Source organism: Erpetoichthys calabaricus, chromosome 3 (genome assembly GCF_900747795.2).
Source record: "Erpetoichthys calabaricus chromosome 3, fErpCal1.3, whole genome shotgun sequence".
NCBI classification, from domain to species: domain Eukaryota; kingdom Metazoa; phylum Chordata; class Cladistia; order Polypteriformes; family Polypteridae; genus Erpetoichthys; species Erpetoichthys calabaricus.
Genome location: NC_041396.2, coordinates 977249 through 999113, shown reverse-complemented (window position 1 = coordinate 999113; position 21865 = coordinate 977249). Strand labels below are relative to the sequence as shown.

Below are 21865 nucleotides of genomic sequence, written 5' to 3'. Positions count from 1 at the left end.
CTCGGCCACTCAGAAAGGGGGCGGCGAGGCGCAGAACGGACCCCCGAGGGTCCCCACTGATGACTCCCCTCCCCCACGAGACGATTCCTGTGAGTGACGAGCGGACCAGCAGATGTGGAGAGACACGCGGAGTTTCATTTTTAGTAAAGACGAACCCTAAGCGGCGGGCACATCAAAGCCTCAGGTAGGCACATTGGGGGGGTGGGGGGGGGAGTGCCGCTGTGGGGTCAACTTTACAGAAGACAAGCGAGAGGAAGCCACTCCGGCCATGTGGCTAAGGGCTAAGCTGTGCCAGCATTAAGAAGTGGAGTGCCCCGTATCATGCAGGACAAGTTCATCCCCAAATTCAGAAGCCGTAATAAATTAAGGAAAATAAGGAGATAAAACAAAGGAATGTGACGCCTCATTTCAGGGCTACCTGTACGGCGTGTGAGGTCAAAGGTTAAAAATGGGGATAGGAAAGAGAAAAGGCATTTGGAGAGAAATACTGAGGGAAAGGGGAAAGTCGACCCGAGGAGGAGGTGAGGGAGCATTAAATCATACAGCAAAATGGCCAAAGCGCCAGACTGGGCGAACGCCAAAGGGCTGCCAAGGAGGCCCTGAGTGATCTGAAAGTTCTAGAGAGGGAAGAGCAGCGATGACCAGAAACCAGGACTGTCTCATCATGGAGGACTCGAGGAGGTCCGCAAGTGCAGGTGGAGACCCCCTGCTGTTGCATCAATGCACTGGCCTCCCGTCTGGGTAAGGAACCTTCCTCTGATTCGGCCAGGATGCCTCTTCTCCTGCTACAATATATAGAAAGTCAATGACCAACAATCCAAAGGACATGTCTGTGTGTCCAACTGGTTGGCGCATCACAAACATTCACGCTGCTTCGTTAAATCCCATTGTAAATGGCATATAACAGAGAGATATGCGTTGCGTTCTTCATTCCAACAGATGGTGCATCACAACCATTTGCAGTACTTCATTTTTTTTACTACAAATGTTTGTGACGCACCATCAGTTGGAATGACAAACGCAGTACATTTCATTACTACATGCGTTACCAAATACATTCCAATTGATGAATTCTGAGATCTACTTTGATTGGTTAGATTTCAGTCCATTTTAGAAGGGCAGTACAACTAGTGTCTGTGTATCTGTGTGTTCATCTGCTGGCTATGTGTCTGTCATTCCAACAGATGGCACACTAGAAACCTTAACGCTGCTGTTACAAATCCCATACCAAATGGCATATAACAGAAACATATGCATTGCACGTGTCATTCCAACAGATGGCGCACAACAAACATTTGTGCTAATGCATTTTATCCCTAGAAAAGTTTGTGCTGCACCATCCGTTTGGGTGACAAATGCAGTACATTTTATTACTACATGCACTACAAGACACACTCCACTAGATGGTGCACTTCAAGCATTAACTCTGAATGTGCTGAGGTGTACGTCGCTTACTTGGATTTCATCCCATCATAGACGGATAGCACAGCCAAAAGAAAGGAATCGACAAAGAATAAGAAAATAAAAAACAAAATCAAATGGCCCTTGAACCCCAGTCAAGGAAGGAACCCCGACTGAAATACAACAGCTGGCCTCCAGAAATCTCCTAAGAAAACCTCAGTCCTTGAAACAAATCTTTATAAATCTGATTAGTTATCAAAAGCATGAAAAATAAAAAGAACTCAAAAGAGCAGAAAAGGGAGACGAGGGGCGTGTGCTGAAAGAACAATACGTGAAGTCAACAAAGAGGCCAAGAATTAAAACGACAAGCAGGGCAAACCAGGGGAGGCTCAAGGAAATGCGAGACCCACAAGACCTCCGTGTAAGCCAGAGGGGAGTCTCCAGTGGCAGAATAAGAAGAAATCCACGCCACACAAAAATGGAAAAAGAGGATCACAAAGGAAACCAATCCAAAGTCGCGATCCAGCCGACACAAAACAGAAGAACTCCACGAACTCCATGAACTTCAATGAAGGATCAGCTCTCAGCTTCAGAGTACAAAGACAGGGGGCGGTCCTTCAGCAGTGACATCAGAGTGGCCCCGCCTCCTCGGGGGTACCACCCACAAAGCACAAGGAACATGCGGGAACATCAAGAATAAATCTCCATGAAACAAGCAAAGACCGTGTGCCATCCTACATAAAAAAAAAATAAAATAAAAACAAAGAACCAAAACATGAAATCCCCCAGAAATCCACTGAAGCCAACGGCTCGAATCCTGGCTGAGCCCCAATGGTTTGTGGAAGAAGACAATTAGAGTAAAGTATTACACGTAGGAAGCAGAAAGAAACACAATGAGAAGTCCAACACTTGAAAGTACCCCTTATGAGTCACAGTGGACAGGTGAGGGTCAACATCCAGACAGTGGACAGAAGCAACCAAGAAGGTTAGGATTATTATATAGCGCCCCTCATGTGTGAAGTACAAGGCACCGGCGGTTTTGCTTAATCTTTATAACTCACTGGTGAAGCCTCACCTGCAGCGCCATCTGCTGTTTCAGTGTCAGAATTACCAGAAAGACAAAGCAGCAGAAGAGAAAGTCCAGAGAAGAGCAACTGGGCTGATTCAGGACCATGGAGAGCAACTGTGGAGGAGCTGCACGAAATGGAGACGTGAAGGACGCTTTTAAAATGATGGGGGGAAATAAAAGAGTGGAGGCAGGCTGAGACTTATTTGTGTGGCAAGTCCTTATAATTACGCTTCATAACACACCAGTGAGGCCTCAACTGGAGTACCGGGTGCAGTCTGGGTCTCCATTTTACAAAAAAGACATAGTGGCACCCTTGCCCGGGATTGGTTCATGCCTTGTGCCCTGTGTTGGCTGGGATTGGCTCCAGCAGACCCCCGTGACCCTGTGTTCGGATTCAGCAGGTTGGATAATGGATGGATGGACATAGTGGCACTATGGGGGGTCCAGAGGAGAGCCACTGAGCTGATTCAGGACCATGGAGAGTACGCAAGGAGGAGAGACAGAGTTAAAATGAAGTGGTGACCTGACAGAAATGTTTAAAAATGGTGAAGGGAATCAGTGCAGTGGATCTCAGCTGTCACTTATAAATTCTGCCAGTGATCTTCCTTCAGCTCGCTGTGAAGGTCTGGTGAGGCCTCACCTGCAGTTCTGTCTTCAGTCTTGGTGTCCAAATTTAAATAAGACACAGCAGCACAAGAGAAACTCCAGAGGACAGCAACACGGCTGATTCAGGACCATGGAGAGCAACTGAGGAGGAAAAAACCGAAGGAGCGGAACTGTTAAAGCCTGATGTGATGAAGTGGGCTGAAGTGTGGAATCGTACTGGCGTTGTGTCCTGTCCTGCACACCCCCACTTACCTGGAAAGGGGTCTCTCTTCGAATTGCCTTTCCCAAGATTTCTTCCTTTTTCTTTCCCTTCAATGGTTTTTTTGGGGGGGAGTTTTTCCTTGTCTTCTTAGAGAGAACCATTGTGGCCCTCCTTGTGTGATTTTGACCTAAGCAAAAATAAATTGTATTGTGATTTAAGGAGGCTAATAGGATGTTAGGTTATATAGCACCACTGACCTGGGGGGGCCAGGTCAACAGAGGGCCCCCTGCAGCTCCATGACACACTAGTGTGCACTCACCTGCCATGCTGTTTGCAGCTTTGGGTCTCCAGATTACAGAAAAGACATAACAGCACAAGAGAAAGTCCAGAGGAGGACAACAGGGCTGATTCAGGACCATGGAGAGTAAAAACTGAAGGGATTGGACCAAACTAAGAAGAACTCATGACGGAGGTGTTTTAATCTGACATGAGGGTTTATAGCGCCCTGATGGGTGAACTACAAGTCAGTGGAGGTTACATTTAATCTGTTTAACACACCAGTGAGGCCTCACCTGCAGTACTGCCTTCAGTTTTGAAGACAAAGCAGCTCAAGGGGAAGTCCTGAGGTGAGTAACAGGGCTGATTCCGGACCATGGAGAGCAACTGTGGAGGAAGGACTGACACAGCCGAGCCGTTAAAACAAATGGCGAATCAAAGGTGACACGAGGCAGTGGGCTGAAGTGACAAAGGAGTCCAGCAGAATGTTAGGTTATATAGCACCTTGATTGTTGGAGTACACATTTAAGGGAGGTCCTGCTGCAGCTGTATAACAGCTTTGGGTCTCCATATTACAAGAAAAGATATAACAGCACAAGAGAAAGTCCAGAGGAAGACAACAGTGCTGATTCAGGACCATGGAGAACAACTGTGGCTTAACAACTGAAGGAATTGAACCAAACTGAGGTGAACACATGATGGAGGTGTTTTAATCTGACGTGAGGGTTTATAGCGCCCTGATGGGTGAACAACATGCTGTGTAACACACCAGTGAGGACTCACCAGTAGCACTGTGTGTAGTTTTTGTCGCCATGTTTTAAAAAAGACAAAGCAGCACCAGAGAAAGTCCAGAGGAGAGCAATGAGGCTAATTAGGGACCTTGGAGAGCAACTGAGCGATGAAGCTTTAGAGTAAATGGAGATGTAGAGGGGACCTGACTGAAGTGGGATGAACTGATTAAGAAGCTCAGCAGATTCTTTGGTTACATGTTGTCCCCGATGTGCGGAGTAGAAGTTCAAAAAGATGATTGAACAGTGAATCCTGTGCATCTAGGACACCAGTGGAAGTTAAGGAGGACGTGCATTTAGGACTGAATCCAGAAAGGACTTGACACGTCTCCTCACCGGCACACACGGTGGGATCTGCCTAAGTGGTGGGACTCAGGCCACCTGAGGGCAGTCCCAGTGATGCCAGGATCAGAGAGGGTGGCAAGGCGGACCTGGAGGTGGAGCACAGATGACATGTTGGTATCTCTAACCTGCCATAGTGTGTCCAGCGCAGTCTGGAGATGTGGAATTGAACCAGAAACCTCAACGGCCTTCAGGAAGGATCAGGGTGAGACATGGAGACAGCGGGCTAAACAAATAGGTCTGATGGGCTGAGTGGTCTCGTGTCATCTGTCACATACCCCCGTAACTCACTTGTGAGCCTTCATCTGCACTACTGTGCTCGGGTTCAGGTCTGTTGGGTCTAATTTGATGTCATCTATTTGTACGAATGTCTCTTTTATTTATTAAGTATGTGTTTTGTGTTTATTGTCCTAGGTTACGTCCCTTGTGTTTTGTGGGTGGTCCCCCTCAAGGGGTGTGACCCCCTGCCAATCCTATTTATGGGCGGGCCTTCCACAGTTCATCGTGAATGTGCCGTTTCTCTTATTTCTTGTGCTGCTGCCTGGGATTTCCCCGATTTTTGACCCTGTGCTCTTCTTTGATTGCAGTTTTTGGATTCTGTATTGGGAGTTTGGTTACTGAGATTGACCCTTGCACTTCAGACAATTCCTTTGTGTCTTTTGGGGTTTTGTGCTTGCACAGCCTTTTGTTAAAATAAATCATTTTATTTTTATCACACATTTTTCTGGTCCTTTCTGGTATCTACCCAGGGTTTGATGGTATCTCGCCCCCTAGAGGGAAGTCATGAAAGTGCTTGTGGAGCCTTGATGCTTCTGGGACTCCCCCATTCACAACAACTGTGTGTAGGTTTGGGTCTCCATATTACAAAAAAGACATAGCAGCTCCAGAGGAAGTCCCGAGAAGAGCGGCGAGGCTGATTCAGCACCATGGAGAGCAACTGAAGAAGAAAGACTGAAAGGGCCGAGCCTCTGAGGTGACGTGACAGGACAGGACAGTAGTAAAGGAAATGAATTCAGAGGGTCACCACCATTAGTAAAGAAGACAGAAGTGCAGCACTGCAGAAGGGGAGCCACCAGGCTGGTCCTGAACCGGAGGGAACAAACAAGGACCACGGACAGCAATCAAGAAGGACAGACTGCTGGAACTCAGGCAGTGACAGAACTGAAGAGGACAGTAGCCATCAAGCAGGCTGGCGGGGTGTTAGGCTGTAGAGGACCCCGATGTGTGGAGTGCAAGTCAAGGGAGGTTATACATCAGTCCCATCATGCAACTGTGAAGGCTCCTCTAGATGCTTGTGACATTGGGTGGTCCGGCCGGGAAGCCATAATGGAAGGACAGCATGGAAGGAGGCGTAACCTTGGCAGGATGGGACGGTCGTTATCCCACTCAAAAGGAAAGATTAGCGGATGAAATGGGGGAGGTGTATCAAGAGCAGCCCCAGTATGACAGATGGCAGCGCTTTGCTGGTGTGGACCCCACCGAGATCCATGGAAGTCCTGAGGGACAACCCTGTTGGGGTCCTTGGGTGCCACCAGAGGGTGCTGTAGGGAGGAGGACTCCTTGTTTCAGGAGGCCTGAGCCCTGCACCAGAAGTCTGACTCCGAGTCTGGAGGGAGAAGGCGGAGCTCACCTGGAAGAGGAGGAAGAGGAAGAGGAGGGCTGATACTGGGGAAGGTTGTGGAGTGGACTGTGGAAAAGGGACTTTGTAAAATCCAAATGTTTGTTTGCCACCCGTTTGTTTTTGCCTCAGTGGCGCCCCCTGTTTGTCACTTCCAGGACGTGTGCCACATCAGTACAGCGGTGGGCACTCTGCAGACCCCTCCTGCTGTATTTATGCTGATGTTTTACTATTTATGTTTTTTTCTTAAATGTAATTACAGGTCTTCTGTCAGAAAAAAATGTTTTCAGGGGGTCAACATGAGGGGGCTATGGGCAGAATTCACACAGATGTTGTCCTCCACGCAAAGGGCAGCAGACGCATGGAAAGAGTGACCGAGTAGCACTTTGGGGGTCCATCAAATCCCCACTTTTTATTTTGTGATTTCTGTCACAATGTTTTATTTTGTATCCCTTTGTTTGTCAGCCATTTTGTGTTGAGTCAACAGGGGCCGCCATCCCATAACTGATGCGTCCAACATGAGGGGTTAAACAATCGGACCAGGAAATGAGCAAAACCGAAGAGTGGTCACTGGGTGGGCAGAAGTCAAAGGGGGGGGGGGCGGCAAGTCAGAAATGAGCCGCTGCTGAAGTTCCTCTCCCTAAAGATCTGATCCGATTTCCGGTGTCTTACAGAGTCACGGCATTGATGATGTCATAAGCCACGCCCCCCTCCCAAATCCCGTCCTCAGTGCGAGACCTCCACAAATACGAAGTGGCGCGGGGCTGAGTCCACCGAGGAGGTGGTCATAATCACGATGATCTTATTTATTCAGGATATGAAAAAGATCCACCGGGTGACCCTCAGACGTTCACTCTCCTGGGGGGGCTTCAGGCTGGCGCTACATTTTTTGGGTCCTCTGCTCCGCCCCAGAGTTTCTGATTTTGGTCCCTTGATTTGTGTTTTGCTCGCTCTTCTTGATCATCTCCTTTTGTTGTTTTTTTTTCCCTTTGGGCTTCCTAAGGTTCCCCTCTCACACTTTGAGATTGGCAGGCCGGGGGCCATTTTTGTGAGTGTAGGCCACAGGCCTGGTGTTTGAGTTTTAGGGTTAGGCCTACTCTGTGTTTTGAGGCCCACTTGGAGGTCTTTAAAATGGAAGTGTTGATGGTCCGAACTCATATTCAGTGGTGGCAGACCCCCTTGTTCTTCATCTCTCCCAACAGCGATGGCTTGTTTGGTGAAGCTGCTTTCTCTGTAGGGACTGGGGGGGCGCCATGAACCATCTGCTCGTGAATCCACACAAGATGAATGAGGGAACTGGTGGGTACTGGCGCCCCCTGCAGGTGATGGCACACTCGTTCTTCTGCCTTTCTGTGGTGTTGTGCCAGTCACTCGGTCCACTGAGGCCCATCAGCCTGCGTGCCGTGGTGCCAGTGGGGCTGAAGTGACGGCTTGGCACTTGACTTGTTCCTCTCCATCCTCTCAGCAGAGTGACGACGCGGTCACAGCCCAGCCAGCGTCCAGGGCCCTGCGGCCAGCCGTCGACGTCGTGTGCGGCCCCCGCTGACTGTCTGAGTCTCCTCACGACTGATGGCTTTGGGTTTCTGTCGCGTCTCTCATATTCGCCTCATTATGAATAAAGAGACGGGCACTGGGCTGCTCTTGAAAGAAAACTCCATCATCTTGTGCACACATGGCGACCAGGGCTGCCAGGCCACTCCGCCTGCCCACATCCTGGGATTAGCGAGTGCTTCCCTGCCTCTTGTTGTCCGCCCTGGCCCATTCAGTCCTCATCCTGGATGTGTGGTCTTCAGATGAGACCACGAGGGGAATGATTCAAGATGGGGTCCGGCAACGAGCAGCACTGCTGTGTGGACCACCGTGAAGCTGGCTGGAGCTGGAAGGACGCAGGGAGCAGGGTTGTCGTGCAGCCATTAGCCAGGTGGGCAAAGCCATGTGATGAAGTGGCAGAACATACCAGTCCAGCAGCCTGTGGGCAATCACCACGGTGACGCCTTAGGGAGGATGGGTGGGGTCATTACCTGGACAGACAGGTGGGCGGGGCTGTAACCACTGGGAGGAGCCTGAGAGGACCTGCTACAGTATGAAGGGGGCAACACATCGAGGCCCCAAGGGGACAAAGTTTGTGGTGAGGGGGTCACCCTGAGGGAATTCCTCTGCAAAGACAGATGGTGCCGTGACCCAGGACATGCTTAGGGGTGGGGGCGAGGGTGGCAGTGCCTGATGTAAGATGAGGAGGCCCAGAGGTGGTCTCCTGTAACTCCATTGGCTAAATTGGGTTGTTTTGTTACCCCAAGTCCCACGGCTGCAGTCACAGGGGTGACAAACAATGGTGGGGGGCATTTCACCCTGTGCAGAAACAAAAGGGGCTGTAATGTGGCAACATAAGGAAAAGCCCCCCCAGCCAGAGTGAAGCCCAATGCGTTGGAGTAGAACTTCACTGGACTCCCTACATTGGATATGAAGGACCCTATGAACCTGTGCACTCTGTGGGTCTTATACAGTATATAGTGCCTGGAGTGCCAGGTAGCTGTACCCTGTAATGACGGCGCTGGCGTCTGCTGAGGTCCTCCTCCTGATGAGCTCATGTGAGTAAGAACTTCACTGGACTCTCCTTTTGAGCCATCGACTGTCCAGTAACTGAGCCCAAAGCTGGGGGTGTGCTTAGGGGAGGAGCCAACATAGTGATGCTGAGAAGCCAGGAGGTCTGATTGGCTCGTCCTTTCACTCCATATGCTGAGGGACAAACGGTTTGAGTGCTGAGGACGAGCCAATGAGAGGGGGGACAGAGAAACGTCACCCTGAAAGAGACCAATGGTGAGGCTGGGCTGAGAGGGGGAGTGACAGCATAGGGAGACCCCCTTACAGCTAGAGCCCTGATTGGTCACTCAGTCTGGAGGGTGTCTCCTTTAGCTCCATTAGCTGAAAGGGTTGTATGTGGCTCAGGGTGCAGGTCCCAGTGTTTGTGGGGGTCCTTATTTTCACAACTTACTTGCTTGTGGACACCAGAGAAGGGGGGGCCATCACCCTGAAGGGAGACTGAGAGGGGGCCTGAGTGGTCTCATGGCAGGAGTCTGATTGGTCATTAGGGCTGAAGAAGATTAGCCGCATTGGCTGAAAGGGGCTTTAAGTTGTCTGTCTGGGTGGGCCACTGAGGGGGTCCTTGGTCCAAGTCTCCCCACTGACCGTGTCTTCTCTCCACAGGTGCAGCTCTGTCTCTGGGGCGGCAGGAGGCCTTTGAAATTTTCGCGAGAGACCACGTGGACAGCATCACCTTTGAGGACAACAAGGCCATCCTGAGGCTCAGGTGTGACACTCGGTGGGGCGCTAAAGGGGCCTGCAGATACTCAGTGACCATCGGGACACTTCAATATAACTGATGTGTGTTGGTAATGGGGGGCGGCGCTGCTGTTCAACATGAGACCCTCCTAAGAAATTAGAGGCCCACTTACTTGGGCTGGAGGGGCTCTCCTTCACCTTGGCTGGATAAGCTGGGGCTTATGGATTTTGAAGGTGAAATGCAAAGGAGTGGGGGGCCCTGCTTGATTTTCATTGGTGACATTTGGGGGCCGGTCTGGGGTCACTCGGGTTGGTGGGGGGAGACTGTGTGAGATACGAGAGTCTGCTGCTGTGTGAAATGAGACCCTTGCGGTAGAAGCCAAAAGCCCACCTGATTACCTGAATGGGGGGGCTGTTCCCTGTTAGCCCAGTCAGATGAGTGGTGGTCTCGGGTTTACCATTTGAAGACATGAAATGAAGAGGGGGCGGGATCTAAGTGATGATTCATCACTGACAAGTGGGCGGGTCTCACTGAGTGATCAGTGACTATTGATCAAGAGGCGGAGCCACGAGGGATTATGTGCCTTTGACGAGTGGGCAGGGCCACTAATGATGAAGGTGCAGGTCAATGGCTGATTAGTCACTCTTAATGAGGGGGTGGGTCTTACTGACTGACTGCTCACCACTGAGGCAGGGGGTGGGGCCATGAGAAATGACTCACTGGTGGTGAAGGGGCGGGGCCATGAGTGACATGAGGTTGGGCGGGTCATTGGAGACAAGTAGGTGGGAGTCTGAGTAATTTCTTGATCTCAACGAGGGGGTGGGTACCCCCAAATGATTTGTCATTATTGATGACGGGGGTTGATGAATGACTGATTGGTTACTTTTAATGAGGGGGCTGGTCTCTCTGAGTGACTACTCACCATTGACAAGGGGGTGGGACCATGAGTGATTACTCCCTGATAATGAAGGGGCGGGGCCATACGTGATTAGTCACCATTGATGAAGGGTTCGTCTCCCAGTTTTGATTTGTCGTGGTAACAAGTAGGTGGGGCTCTGAGTAACTTTCCCCCATTGGTGAGGGGGTGGGTCTCCCGGAATTGATGAAGGAGCAGTTCAGTGATTGATTCGTCACTCTTAATGAGGGGGCGTGTCTTAGCGAGTGATCTCACACTGGTGCGTCTGGCGTCACAGAAGCTCTGAGCCCAATGGCGGCCGGCGGCACATCCAGGGTGGGAAATCAACAGAGAGCTGCGGCCGATGAAACATAAAGAGTAGAAGTCATGCTGAGTGACATCTCCAGCTACGTGGCGTCGAGACGCTGCCACATGGGGGGGTCCGCAAACTGTAAGGTCACCTGGGTGTGTGAGGTGACACCCCCCAATGAAATCTGAAGTGATAGGGACCACCACTGCCATCTGTCAAGGCCTGCCAGCTCTGTACACAGCTTCATAAAGCCTCGTGCCCTGCAGAGCTGAAGAGGGCACTAACTTTGTTCTGGTGGGGTGGCAGGCTGTGCCCATCCTTTTGTGTATCTTGTCAGAGTCAAGCTGAAGTGAGGGGAGTGTGCCAGGTGCCTTCCTTTATGTTATATAGCTCCTTTCATTTCTGACACATCCATGTTTGTGTGTCCCGAGGGGACCCCCCCCCGCTGGAAGAACAACCCACACAGCAGTTGTGAAGACAAAGGGCCGCTTCTTCACACTCGGCGGAGCGTTGCCGTTTCCTGTGTCTGTCCTTTTGATCCGAGGACGACTGGAGCGGCTCCTCCCGTCTGCAGTCTGCTCCAGCTCCCCTCGGCACGCACTCGAGCGCACGGTGCCAGCCTCGCCGCCTACTCTGAGCCGGGATGTCGATGAGGTCGCTCCAGGGATATGGCACACGTTTGGGTAGAGGAGCGGGTCCTCCTCCGCCTCTTTTTTTATTGCAGATAAGGATTTCCTGCTCTGATTCCTTCTTCCCTTTTCTTTCTCACCAGGATTGCTGAAGCCAAGTCCTTAGGAGAAAACCTGAAGACGGCGAGAAGTCGGATCAGTGAGTATGCCGAGCGAGCTGAGGGTGGGCAGGGCTGGTGAAGGACGGGCCTGCCGCATTGTGCCGGTACTCCTTTTTGTCCAAGGTGACTTACAAACCCGATGATATGCGTCCGGTATGTCCGAGGTGGGGGGCGTACACACCTGGTGAGTGCCATCCAAGTGCCCAAAACCCAAATTAATGTACCAAGAAGTGGTCACCAAGCCCAACATGAGGCAGAATCCAAGGAGGGATGATTACAGGGAGAAACTTACAAGCATCTTAACAAATCAAAGTGGAGCCCCCTAGTGGCCACAGCATTGGACAGACACACAGAAAGCTGGCAGTTGACAATCGTCACTGACGTCACCCACAGGGACAAGCAGGCTGCTCCTATAAAGTGCATTGGCAAGGCGCTATAAACACTAAAATAGTAATGGTATCAGTCACGTCGAGTACGCCACGTGTGACCCTGGCAGCAAGTGCTCACACTGTTCAAGTACAGAAGTAGGCAAACATTATGCATACATACATCACATGGAAAGGCGCTATATAAACTCATAGCCCAGACCGGACATGGCAGGACCCTCAGCAACACCTGCACAAAGCCGACATCAGCGTTATCAGTCAGTCTTTACTTTATATAGCGTCCTTCAATGAAGCATTCGTAAACAAAATAATCAGGGGGCACAAACTGTGCCAGTGCCACGCGTTTGTTTTAGTGGCACTAGGGAGGCAAACCATAAAATGCCATGTGGTGTTTAGACTCTCAAGCAGACCCCCATGAGGGAAAGGAGATAAAAACGGTCAGCTCTGGCTGACTAGCGCCTCAAGAGCACCAGTGCAACAACAAGCAAATCAGTGCCAACCCACTAACAATCAAGAGCTAATGTGATTAGTCCAATGGGATGCCCACTAGAAGGAGATCATTTTGGGGGTGGGCACCACTGATATGACTTGCTGTGTCCCTCCATCAGCCTCATTATACTCTTTGGAGGATTTCCACTTCCTAGTGTGCCCCTGGAGAATTCCCTTGCATTCCCATGGTGTGGCGCCACCTGGTGGAAGCCCTCTAGCCTCACATCACTGTGGGCCTCTTTATGCCATGGCCTGTTGTTGGGCTCTCCCCAGTTCTCTGTGTATGTTTGAACAGAGCGCCCCCCTGAGGGTGCAGTCATCCAGAATTAGAGCAACATAACAATACAAGCACCCAATGGAACGTCACGGTCCCTACAGTGGTGTGATGCCCCCTAGCGATGTCAGTGGGTTTGACTGGATGCCCACTTCTCTCATATTTTATTGTACTGTCCTGTCCACATTAAGCTCCTTGTCCTTGACATGGACTTTTATTTCCGTTTTATGGCTCACCCTGTGATGCCAGTGAAAGGCGCTATAAAACACTCGTCCAGACCCCAGTTGCCACGTATTTTATTGTATTGTCCGGTGGGCTCCTACTCCCATAAGGGGACTTTTGATTTTGCGTTTTTTGGACCATTTTGTCTTTCTAAACCACAAGTTTCCCGTGTGACCGACACTCGAGGGTCCGAGTGACAAAGTCCAAGTGGAAGTTAACTGGCCGCTGCTGCGCTGGCTGGGCTCTGACGGCCCCCCATCTCTCAAACTTCAAATCGTTCCAGTCTGTTCAGTGACCGCAGCTCTCTGCTCTTGTCCAATGCCCATTATGAACGGATTTTATGTTCCCCCCCGAAGTGATTTGCGGCTTCTCCCACAGATTAATGGCCTGGTTGTGGCTGATCCCGTTTCACCGGTGGGCTATAAACATTTCAGAATGTTCCTGAAAGCCGTTTCAGTAAGTGGCTCGTCGATTTTATGGTCTGATGGCGCCCCGTGCCAGCGGCCTCTTATCTCGGGGTTTCCCTGCTACAGATGGCGTGGCGCTGGCCCTCTCTGGGGGTCATACAGGTGAGCCCCTCACTTACTCTCTTAACTGTTTAAGTGTCGGTGTTTATAATTGGGGGTCTTGAGCTCGGATCCAGGCGGCAGCCCACCAAGTGTGTAATCAGCAGCTTCTCCTGCCTTCTCGCTAATTAAGACCGTTCCTGTCTGAGCTCTGCCCTTTCAGGGATGCCAGTTCGAGGCACCTTAATGCCTGCCAGCGGCGCTCCATGCACCTCAGCTTGGTGTCATGAGGGTCTCTGACTGTTTCTGCCTCAACCCTCCATAATGTCACACAAATGGACATTCCTTATTTAATATGAGGGGTGACCACCAGGCTGTCATGGCAACTGTTTTACTGTCAACTGCTGCCCCCTACTGGCTGAGGTGCCACACTATAAATCACAAGATTGCCAGCTAAGGCACTCAGGGTCAACTTACAAGGCTACTGGTGCCACCGTCACCCGACTCAATGAGAGAGTCACCTCAGATGTCAGTGTTCAATCAAACTGAAAGTGCAAAGGACATGGAAAGGCGCTCTATACACAGGCACAGGTCACATGTTAGTGCATATCACGCAATCCCAGTGTGAGTTACGTACTCCGCCTGGCAGTGCCCACAATGTCAAAGTGTGCGACCATTTTAAACGATGGACAATGATAAAGGTCACCTTAAGCCATGTCACTCACTCTCTGTGTCAGTTAGTTCACCTGGCAGTACTCTCATCTTACACAGGTGTGCTGTTCGTGTGTAAAGGCGCTATATACACTGACAAACATCACACCTTTGTGTTCCTTCATTCTTGGGGTTTTGTTTACTTGGAAAGGCGCTATATAGAATGACAGAGATCGCCACAGTAAGCCATGTCACCCGTGACTGCGTGAGGTTCTTCACTTTCCAATGCGTTGTGTAACTGCGAGCACAATCGTGCTGTAATTGTAAAGAATGTAGGTCAGGTGAAAGGCGCTATATACGCCAGCACACCTCCCATTTCATGATGTCACCCACTGCCGGTGTGAGGCGTTTCGCCTGGCAGTGCTCACAGTGTAGAGGTCTGGTGAACACCGCCCTTTCCTTATGAATCATCCTATGGCGCTAAACACACTGGCAGAGGACGCGTCTTCATGCATGTCGCTCACTCCCTGTGTGACCTGCTTCAGCTGGCAGTGCTCACAATGCCAAAGTGTACAAATATTTTAAATTATTGGCTATTGTGAGGTGTTGATCACCTGGAAAGGCACTATATAGAGTGACAAAGATCATATGCCCACATGCCACTCACTCCCAGTGTCACTAAGCTGACCTGGCAATGCTCCCAGCTTTAACTATATTGTGATTCTAAAGTGTGACTCGCCTACAGGGGGCACTACCAGCTGGGCAAGGGGCTTTACAAAGGGCAGTGAGCAACTCCTATTAAAATGTCTAGATGTCAGTGGGCAGCCCAAACTCCATAATGGTTAACTTCTCCCAGCCACCAGGTGGAGCTCCTGAGCCCAGCAGTAAAAGCTGGCACTCACCTGGTAGGACTGCTGGCAGTCTGGTCACCAGGCAGTGAAGTAAGGAGGACAGAGGGCCAACTGGTAGAGGCTGGGAATAGTGGAGGTGAGAAGGGGGTGTCCCGCCCGTCAGCCAGTCAGGGGGCCCCTTGTTGTCTCCCTTACACCCCCCTTCTCGATTTGAGGATGGTCTGAGAGCGCCCCCTACAGGCCGCAGGTGTTGTTCACCTGAAGTGTCTCTGTATAGTGTGACTTGCCTTCCGTGGGCCCCCGAGTGAGTCACGTCACCTGCCAGCACCCTGTCCTTTAGTGATTGCAGTGGATACAAATTATTAGAAAAGTAACAAAAAGTGAGCAACCACACCAAAGAAAGTCACCAGTGTAGCAGCGGCCTCGGCTTCCCGCAGTGGGATGAGTTCTGTTTTCCTCTTTCGGCAAATTAGTCATCCGAGCAGTCAGCTCCAAGGAAGTCAGATGTCGCCTTTAATTTGGTAATGGTGGTGATTGGACGGTGGCCTCGTCCCTGTCAGATTTCTTGGCTCATTACGCTGGCAGCAGACCCGGCGCATACACACAGACAATATTTCACTTGGGGTCGCTCTGGCTTGGCAGGGTCCATGGAGCACATGCCTGTGGTCGCCAAACTCGGAATACGCAGCAGACGCCATGAAAGCGCCACTTCAAGACGCCCCGCGTTCAGACGGCCTTTGATGTTTTTGTTTTAGGGGTCTTCTTCTCTCTGATTGGCTAATTTGAGCCTGTCCATTATCAGACCTGCCCAATCCAGGTCAGGGTTGAGGAAGGGGCGTGGCCTGACGGTTAAAGTCCTTTGATTGGCAATTGAAGTGATTAACTCATAATGGGCATCATAGTGCAATGGGCATTGCCATCCCTCGCTTTTTTACAATTGAAGGAGATGCCAGTCAAATGCTGTCCTTCTCGCATGGTCTCCCAGTGTCTCCCCCCACGTCACAAAAATGCTACATTAATGGGAGATCAGTGCCATGTGGGCATTTCCAGGACTTATTCCTGGTTGGTGACAGAATTTTCTCTGCAGTTTCATTGTGCCCATTCTGCCTGGCACACAGCATGGTTGATGTCACCTCTGGTCCCCCTCTACATTGGCACACAACATGGCTGACATCGGCTGTGGAGCCCCACATATTCTTAATTCAGTGGCCAAGAAGTGGACAGATGGGTAGATAACTTGACTTGATTGTTAAGCAGGTGGCACCAGCGAAATTTCTCTTGTGCTTCGGCTGTTGGCCAACAACGTGGAAACCCCAATGTGAAAAAAAGATGTCGGACCCCCGTGAGCTGCCTATGGCTGTGGAACTGTGCAGGATGGGTGGGGCGACCATAAATCCACAAGAAGGTCAGTGTAAGGTGGACATCTCGGTGGGCAAACCTTGAAGATTTACACTTGGGGTCGATGTTACAGTGCTGTGCCCTCCTGATCGCCTCTCTTTGTGTATATTTGTTACAATGGATGGCACGTCTGTATGCGGGCACCCTTGAATTTTAGGGCTTTTATGTCCAACACCTCCTGAAAATGACAGCGTTATTCTTAAAAAGTGGCAGCAGCAGGAGACCCACAGACTCCGTCCTCTGCGCCAGTTTGAACGGTCCGGATCAGTTTGACCAGAAGAACATGGCTGACGTGTAGGGAGGCACATGACACGAGTTAACCAATGAATGATGGCTACGTGTACTGCCTGACTTCCAGTTTTCCATTCCAAAGCTGGTGACCCTGTGGCAGCGGGGGGTGTGGTGGGGGGGGGGTGAGGGGGGTTCTGTTACTCCCTTTCCTCTCCCCTTGAGGTCCGTGTCTTCATCTCTCACACATCGGACAGCAGACTTGAGAAGTGGGGGCAGAGCTCATTAATTCACACTTGTCCCCCTCTTCCATTTGCATTGTGGTCCCCAGCACGGCATGAAGGTGACTCAGCCTCAGTCCTGGACTCTCGTGCTGCCCGTCTCACTGGTGTCAGCCCTTGGGTGTTTGATAATCTCCTGAAGGGTCTGCACTGTAAATGCAAAACCACATTTTTGGGGCGTCCTGGTAGCCAGAGATAAACCTCACCCACTTGGATAGAATCACAGATCCTGCCGACTATGCCAGTGGCGGTTGTCCTAACTTTAGGGGGTCATTTTTCAGCTGCAGTTGATGATTTGTGACACCATCTGTTTATATCGTTACCAGGGTGTCACCTTTCTATCTCCAGTGTGGAGTCATTCCTGCGTTTCTCACATCTTGGGTGGGTTTCTGTAGCTCCCTTCTGTCGCCGATTGCCTATTTACATTGAGAACTATCACCAGCTCAAATCAGAATCAAACGCTGCCCCCTGGGGTCCAGTCTCGAGCACCCCCTCTGTGCTGACAGCTCCCTTTTACAGATCCTGCTGACTACACCATTGTCTGAAGACCTTAGTTTAGATTTCCTGTGTCTCCACCTTTGTTACACCATCCACATACCACTATAAGAGTGAGCTCATCGTGTCTTCTTGGACGGACGCAGCTCTCTGATGGTGTTGATTGGCTCTTTACATTAAGAACGATTCACATCCTGAAGGTCTGCACAGTAACTAGAGACCTGTTTAAGCCGGTTTAGATCAAAGTGGCTACTAAGTGTAAATGTAGAACACCTGGTGGGCACACTAAACCTCCTCCACCTTGACAGACTCTCAGATCCTGCCGACTACGCCATTGGCTACAGTCTGAGGTTTAGAGTTCATATTTGTGCTGTTTAACATTAAAAGAATGTCACCAGATAGCAAACAGATCTTGGATGGACTTCCATAGCTCTTCTCTTTTGCGATTGCCCGTTTGGGTCTACAAACCATATCAGCTGCAGAATTCTGTCACCAGAGTCCTGTCACATGTCCCCTCTCCTGGCCTCTCTCTTGTACTAAAGGTCTGCACTCTGTATGAAGAATCACATCTGTTAGGCTGTCTGGGTGGCCAGAAGGAACCTCCTCCACTTTGACAGACTCCCAGATCCTGCCGACTACACCATTTCTTTAAGTGCCACATCTCAGGTGCAGTTGAACCCGTGTTACCCCATCCATTTAACCTTACAGAATGTCACCTTTCCATCTCCAGAGCAGAGCTATTCAGGCCTTCATTGTGTCCTCGGTGAACTTCCGTAGCGCCCCTCTTTTGTTGTTGGCCTGTTTACAATTGGGAACGCTCAACAATTCACAACAGGCACAAATGCGGTCCCAGGGTCCGGTGTCTCGCGTCCTCTCTATGCTGACGTTTCCCGTGGATGTTTTCTAACTTCCTGAAGGTCTGCACTTTACAGAACAACATCTTGTGACCTCTCCTGACCAGAAGAAGCCTCGCCTCACACACTTTGACAGAATCTCCGATCCTGCCGACTACACTACTGGCTGTATTCCTAACCTGAGCTGTAATATTTTTTGAACCTTTGGTACACCATCTCCATAACATGATATAAACGTCACCTTTCCATCTCCAATATGGAGCTCTCCAGGTGTTCATCAACTCTTGGATGGATGGACTCCCATAGCTCTCCTCTTCTACTATTGGCTGTTTATATTTACTATCAACAAGTCATAACTGGTGCAAAATGCTGTCACCAGAATCCGGGTGCATCCCCTGGGTGCTGGCGTCACCTTTGGATGTGTGCTAACCTCCTGAAGGCCTGCATTATAAATGTAGAACCTCATTTCTTGGGTGAGCAGAAGAAACCTCCTCCACTTTGATGGAATCTCAGATCCTGCCGACTACACCAGTCTTAACTCCTAAGTGTCACATTGTAGCTTCAGTTGAACCTGTGCTGCCCCATCCATATAACACTAACAAATGTCACCTTTTGATGTGGAGCTTTCCAGGCGGTCATCCCATCTTGGATGGACTTCTGTAGCCTAACCCCCCCCCCCCCCCCCCCCCCCATTTTTAGGATTGTCTCTTTACATGGAGAACTATCTACAACAGGTATAAAATGTTGTCTCCCACGTCTTGACGCGCCCATCACACACAAGCAACTAGAAATCCAATACTGAATATCCAAACGAAAGGTGAGCCAATCAGACGTAAGCAGGAGCTGATTAGCTCCTTAACGAGTGCTGAGGGGGCGGTCCTTCACCTGCAGTGTCAGGTGGCCCCACCCTCTGGGGGTTCAACATACACCACATAAGCCACATAGCACCACGAGCCAACCCTGGCTATAGCAGAGTAGCTGCACTGGGTGGGCACCTTCAAGTGGCCACAGTATGGACCCCCATGACCGGCAGAGGACGCTGTCCCACCTCACACTTCAGCCCACTTACTCGCCTGTACGGACGTTTTCTCCAGCTCTGAAGGGCTTTGAACCCGCCTTCTGTCCCTTACGAGGTAATAAGAAGTAAAGACAGATGAGGGTCCCGGGTGGCACAAAGACCCAGTCAAAAAGGTGGAAAACACAAAATATTTTAAAGTGAAGGAGCGAGGGTCTGTCCTGCGGAGCATTGGTCCATCTGATGATGTCCACTTCCTGCAGTGGTCACCTGGTGACGTGAGTGGCCTTCTCCTCCATTTTGTGAAACACTCCCACCCTTACTCCTGTGCCCTCATGAGACCCCCTTCAGGTAGCATATGCGCCAGATGAGTAGAAGACCACGTCACAGGTGGGACACAGCTTCACGTCCTGTATCTTCTGCTCATATATGTGACAGTCACTCTCACGTGGCACTACTGTCTCACCTCAGGACTAAACCCCCCCCCCCCCCCCTCAGCAGGGGGTTGCCTTCTCTCTGCCGCTGGATGCCCTCCTGCTTATTGATTGGGGGTCCTGGATTCATGGCCGGCCTGCCTGTGTGAGGACTGTGTGACAGTTTGTAATGGAGGACACCGTGACATGGGGTGAGGTTGCCGTCTCTCTCTGCTGACTTCTTGCCCACCCCCGCATCACTGCCCCCATGCTGCTCCTTGGCACGCGCCACGCTGCCGTGCGCCGGGAGTCAAGTTGCTCCGCGGGCCTTTTGGCAGCCCGCATGCTCAGGAAGCGACATTTCGCATGTGTTTTTCCTCAATTAGGCTGGCGTGCCGCTCGCTCGCTGGACTTCTGAAGATGTCATCAGATTACAGGGTCTGTGTCAGCACTCTGCGCGCCAGCGGCAGTCCCACCGAGCGAAGCCCGTGTGTGCGTGGGCTCCGTTCCCGCTGTGGTCGGCGGTACCGCGCTCACTTTGGCCTCGCTTTGAATTTTTAGGAGGCAGCCCGGGTTCACAGCACTTCAGGCGCCTGGATCCACCAAATGGGCCTGCGCTCTGCCCGCTGTGCCAGGAGTCTCCCTGTCCTTGGTTTGTGGTGCCAGTTCCTTTGGTCAATTCACTGATTGTGGCTTTCAGGTCATTTTGTATCTTGGTCATGTCTTTGGGACATTTAAGTGAAAATGAGACCCCCAAGGTGAAACTGATGATTCTCATAAATTAGCCACACATATAGCGCCTTTCTCTGTTACTTACAATGCAGGATCACTCCAACGGACAGCGAGACTTTATAAAGTGCCCATCTAAAGCGAGTACCATCTCAACATACATTTGAGGTCCAGTATGCCCGTGAGTGCCAGCTGGCGACTGGTCATGCAGGGGTTAAAGTAAGCTGAATCTGTGACTGGGACTTCCTGAAGTGACTGCCATCCCAAGGTGCTTTGCAGGTCCAATACGTGTGAACGTCAGTGCTGGCTGGAGAGGTGACTCACTGAGGGTCACACAGAGTGACAAGTGGATTGAGACTGTGACATTATATAGTGCCTTTCTATAATAGCAAACGCCATCGCAAGGTACTCTGCAGGTCTGTCGCCTCTGTGAGTGCCAGCTAGTGAAAGATCAAACGAGGTTGAGGGGGTCAAGAGGACTGAGCCAGTGACCTTATATAGTGCCCGTGTGTAGTGACCAACATGTGCCTTGCAGGTCATGTATGCCTGTGAACAGTCAGACCAGCTATCACGGGGTCTGAGCCTGTGACTCATTTCATATAGCGCCTTTCTGTAGTCACTGCCAGCCTGAGCTGGTTTGCAGGCCGGGCACCATAAGGTTTTCCAAGGTCCCAGTGACACACTGCAGTTTCTTAGTCCTCATTCGGACGTAGTTGGTGAGTTCACCTTTTAGTTGCCCCCCTCAATGCACAGCCGTTGGGTGCCATGGTTTGGGTGTGATTGGCGCCTTATGGCTTTTGGTGGGAGATGCTGGGTACAAAAAGCAAATCCAAAATCCAATTATACAAAAGATGAATGGTGAGAGTCCCGTATCCGACATTGTCACGGTCACCACAGCCGTTTTTAAGGTCATTTATGACTTGACCCCTCCTGGTCCGTGCCCGTTTGTTTGGGCACTGATGACACTGAATTCCGTGGTAATGTTCTTGTCGTTTTGTCCACAGATGAGCTGAAGCAGCAGATGGAGCAGCGGCGCCTGCAGAGGGCAGCACTGGGTGAGTTGCATTTCCGAGGGTCCTCTCCTGGTGTCCGTCAGCCGGGGGGCACCCCTTGTTAAATTGGGGTCTTTTGTGTTTTTCACAAGCTGGAATTCTGTATCCATTTCCCCGCTTGCTTCCAAAGTCCAGGATCCAAACGGCCTTCTATGGAGGTGGCAGACAAGCACTTGCCCCCTTTCTTTATTTTGTTGTCCACCTTGTCGGCCATTATTTCTGTCACCGAGTGCCAAACCCAATTCGCCAACACTTTGCAAGCCCACATTTTCTTGCTGGTCTTAGTCTCTGCCCTCATAGGAAGGATGACTATACCAAATCAGGCTGGCAAAATGGCACCAGAGCCCTCCACTGCAGCACCCAACAACTCCAGCCTGTGGGCATCTTCTGGAGTCCATTTAGAGGTAATGGGGCAGAAAGCCAACCTGAGCATATGCTGTAGTG

The 21865-nt window shown here is 50.8% G+C and overlaps 1 protein-coding gene across 1 annotated transcript in view; it reads left to right on the top strand.

Annotated features, from left to right (window-relative positions):
- The window catches only part of kif6 (kinesin family member 6), a 125372-nt gene that overhangs the window by 87394 nt on the left and 16113 nt on the right, over positions 1 to 21865 (top strand). Inside the window, exons 14-16 of the mRNA XM_028796324.2 lie at positions 9507 to 9609; positions 11560 to 11615; positions 21374 to 21424. Of these exons, the coding sequence (XP_028652157.2) occupies positions 9507 to 9609; positions 11560 to 11615; positions 21374 to 21424 (210 nt within the window). The remainder of the gene's footprint in view (positions 1 to 9506; positions 9610 to 11559; positions 11616 to 21373; positions 21425 to 21865) is intronic.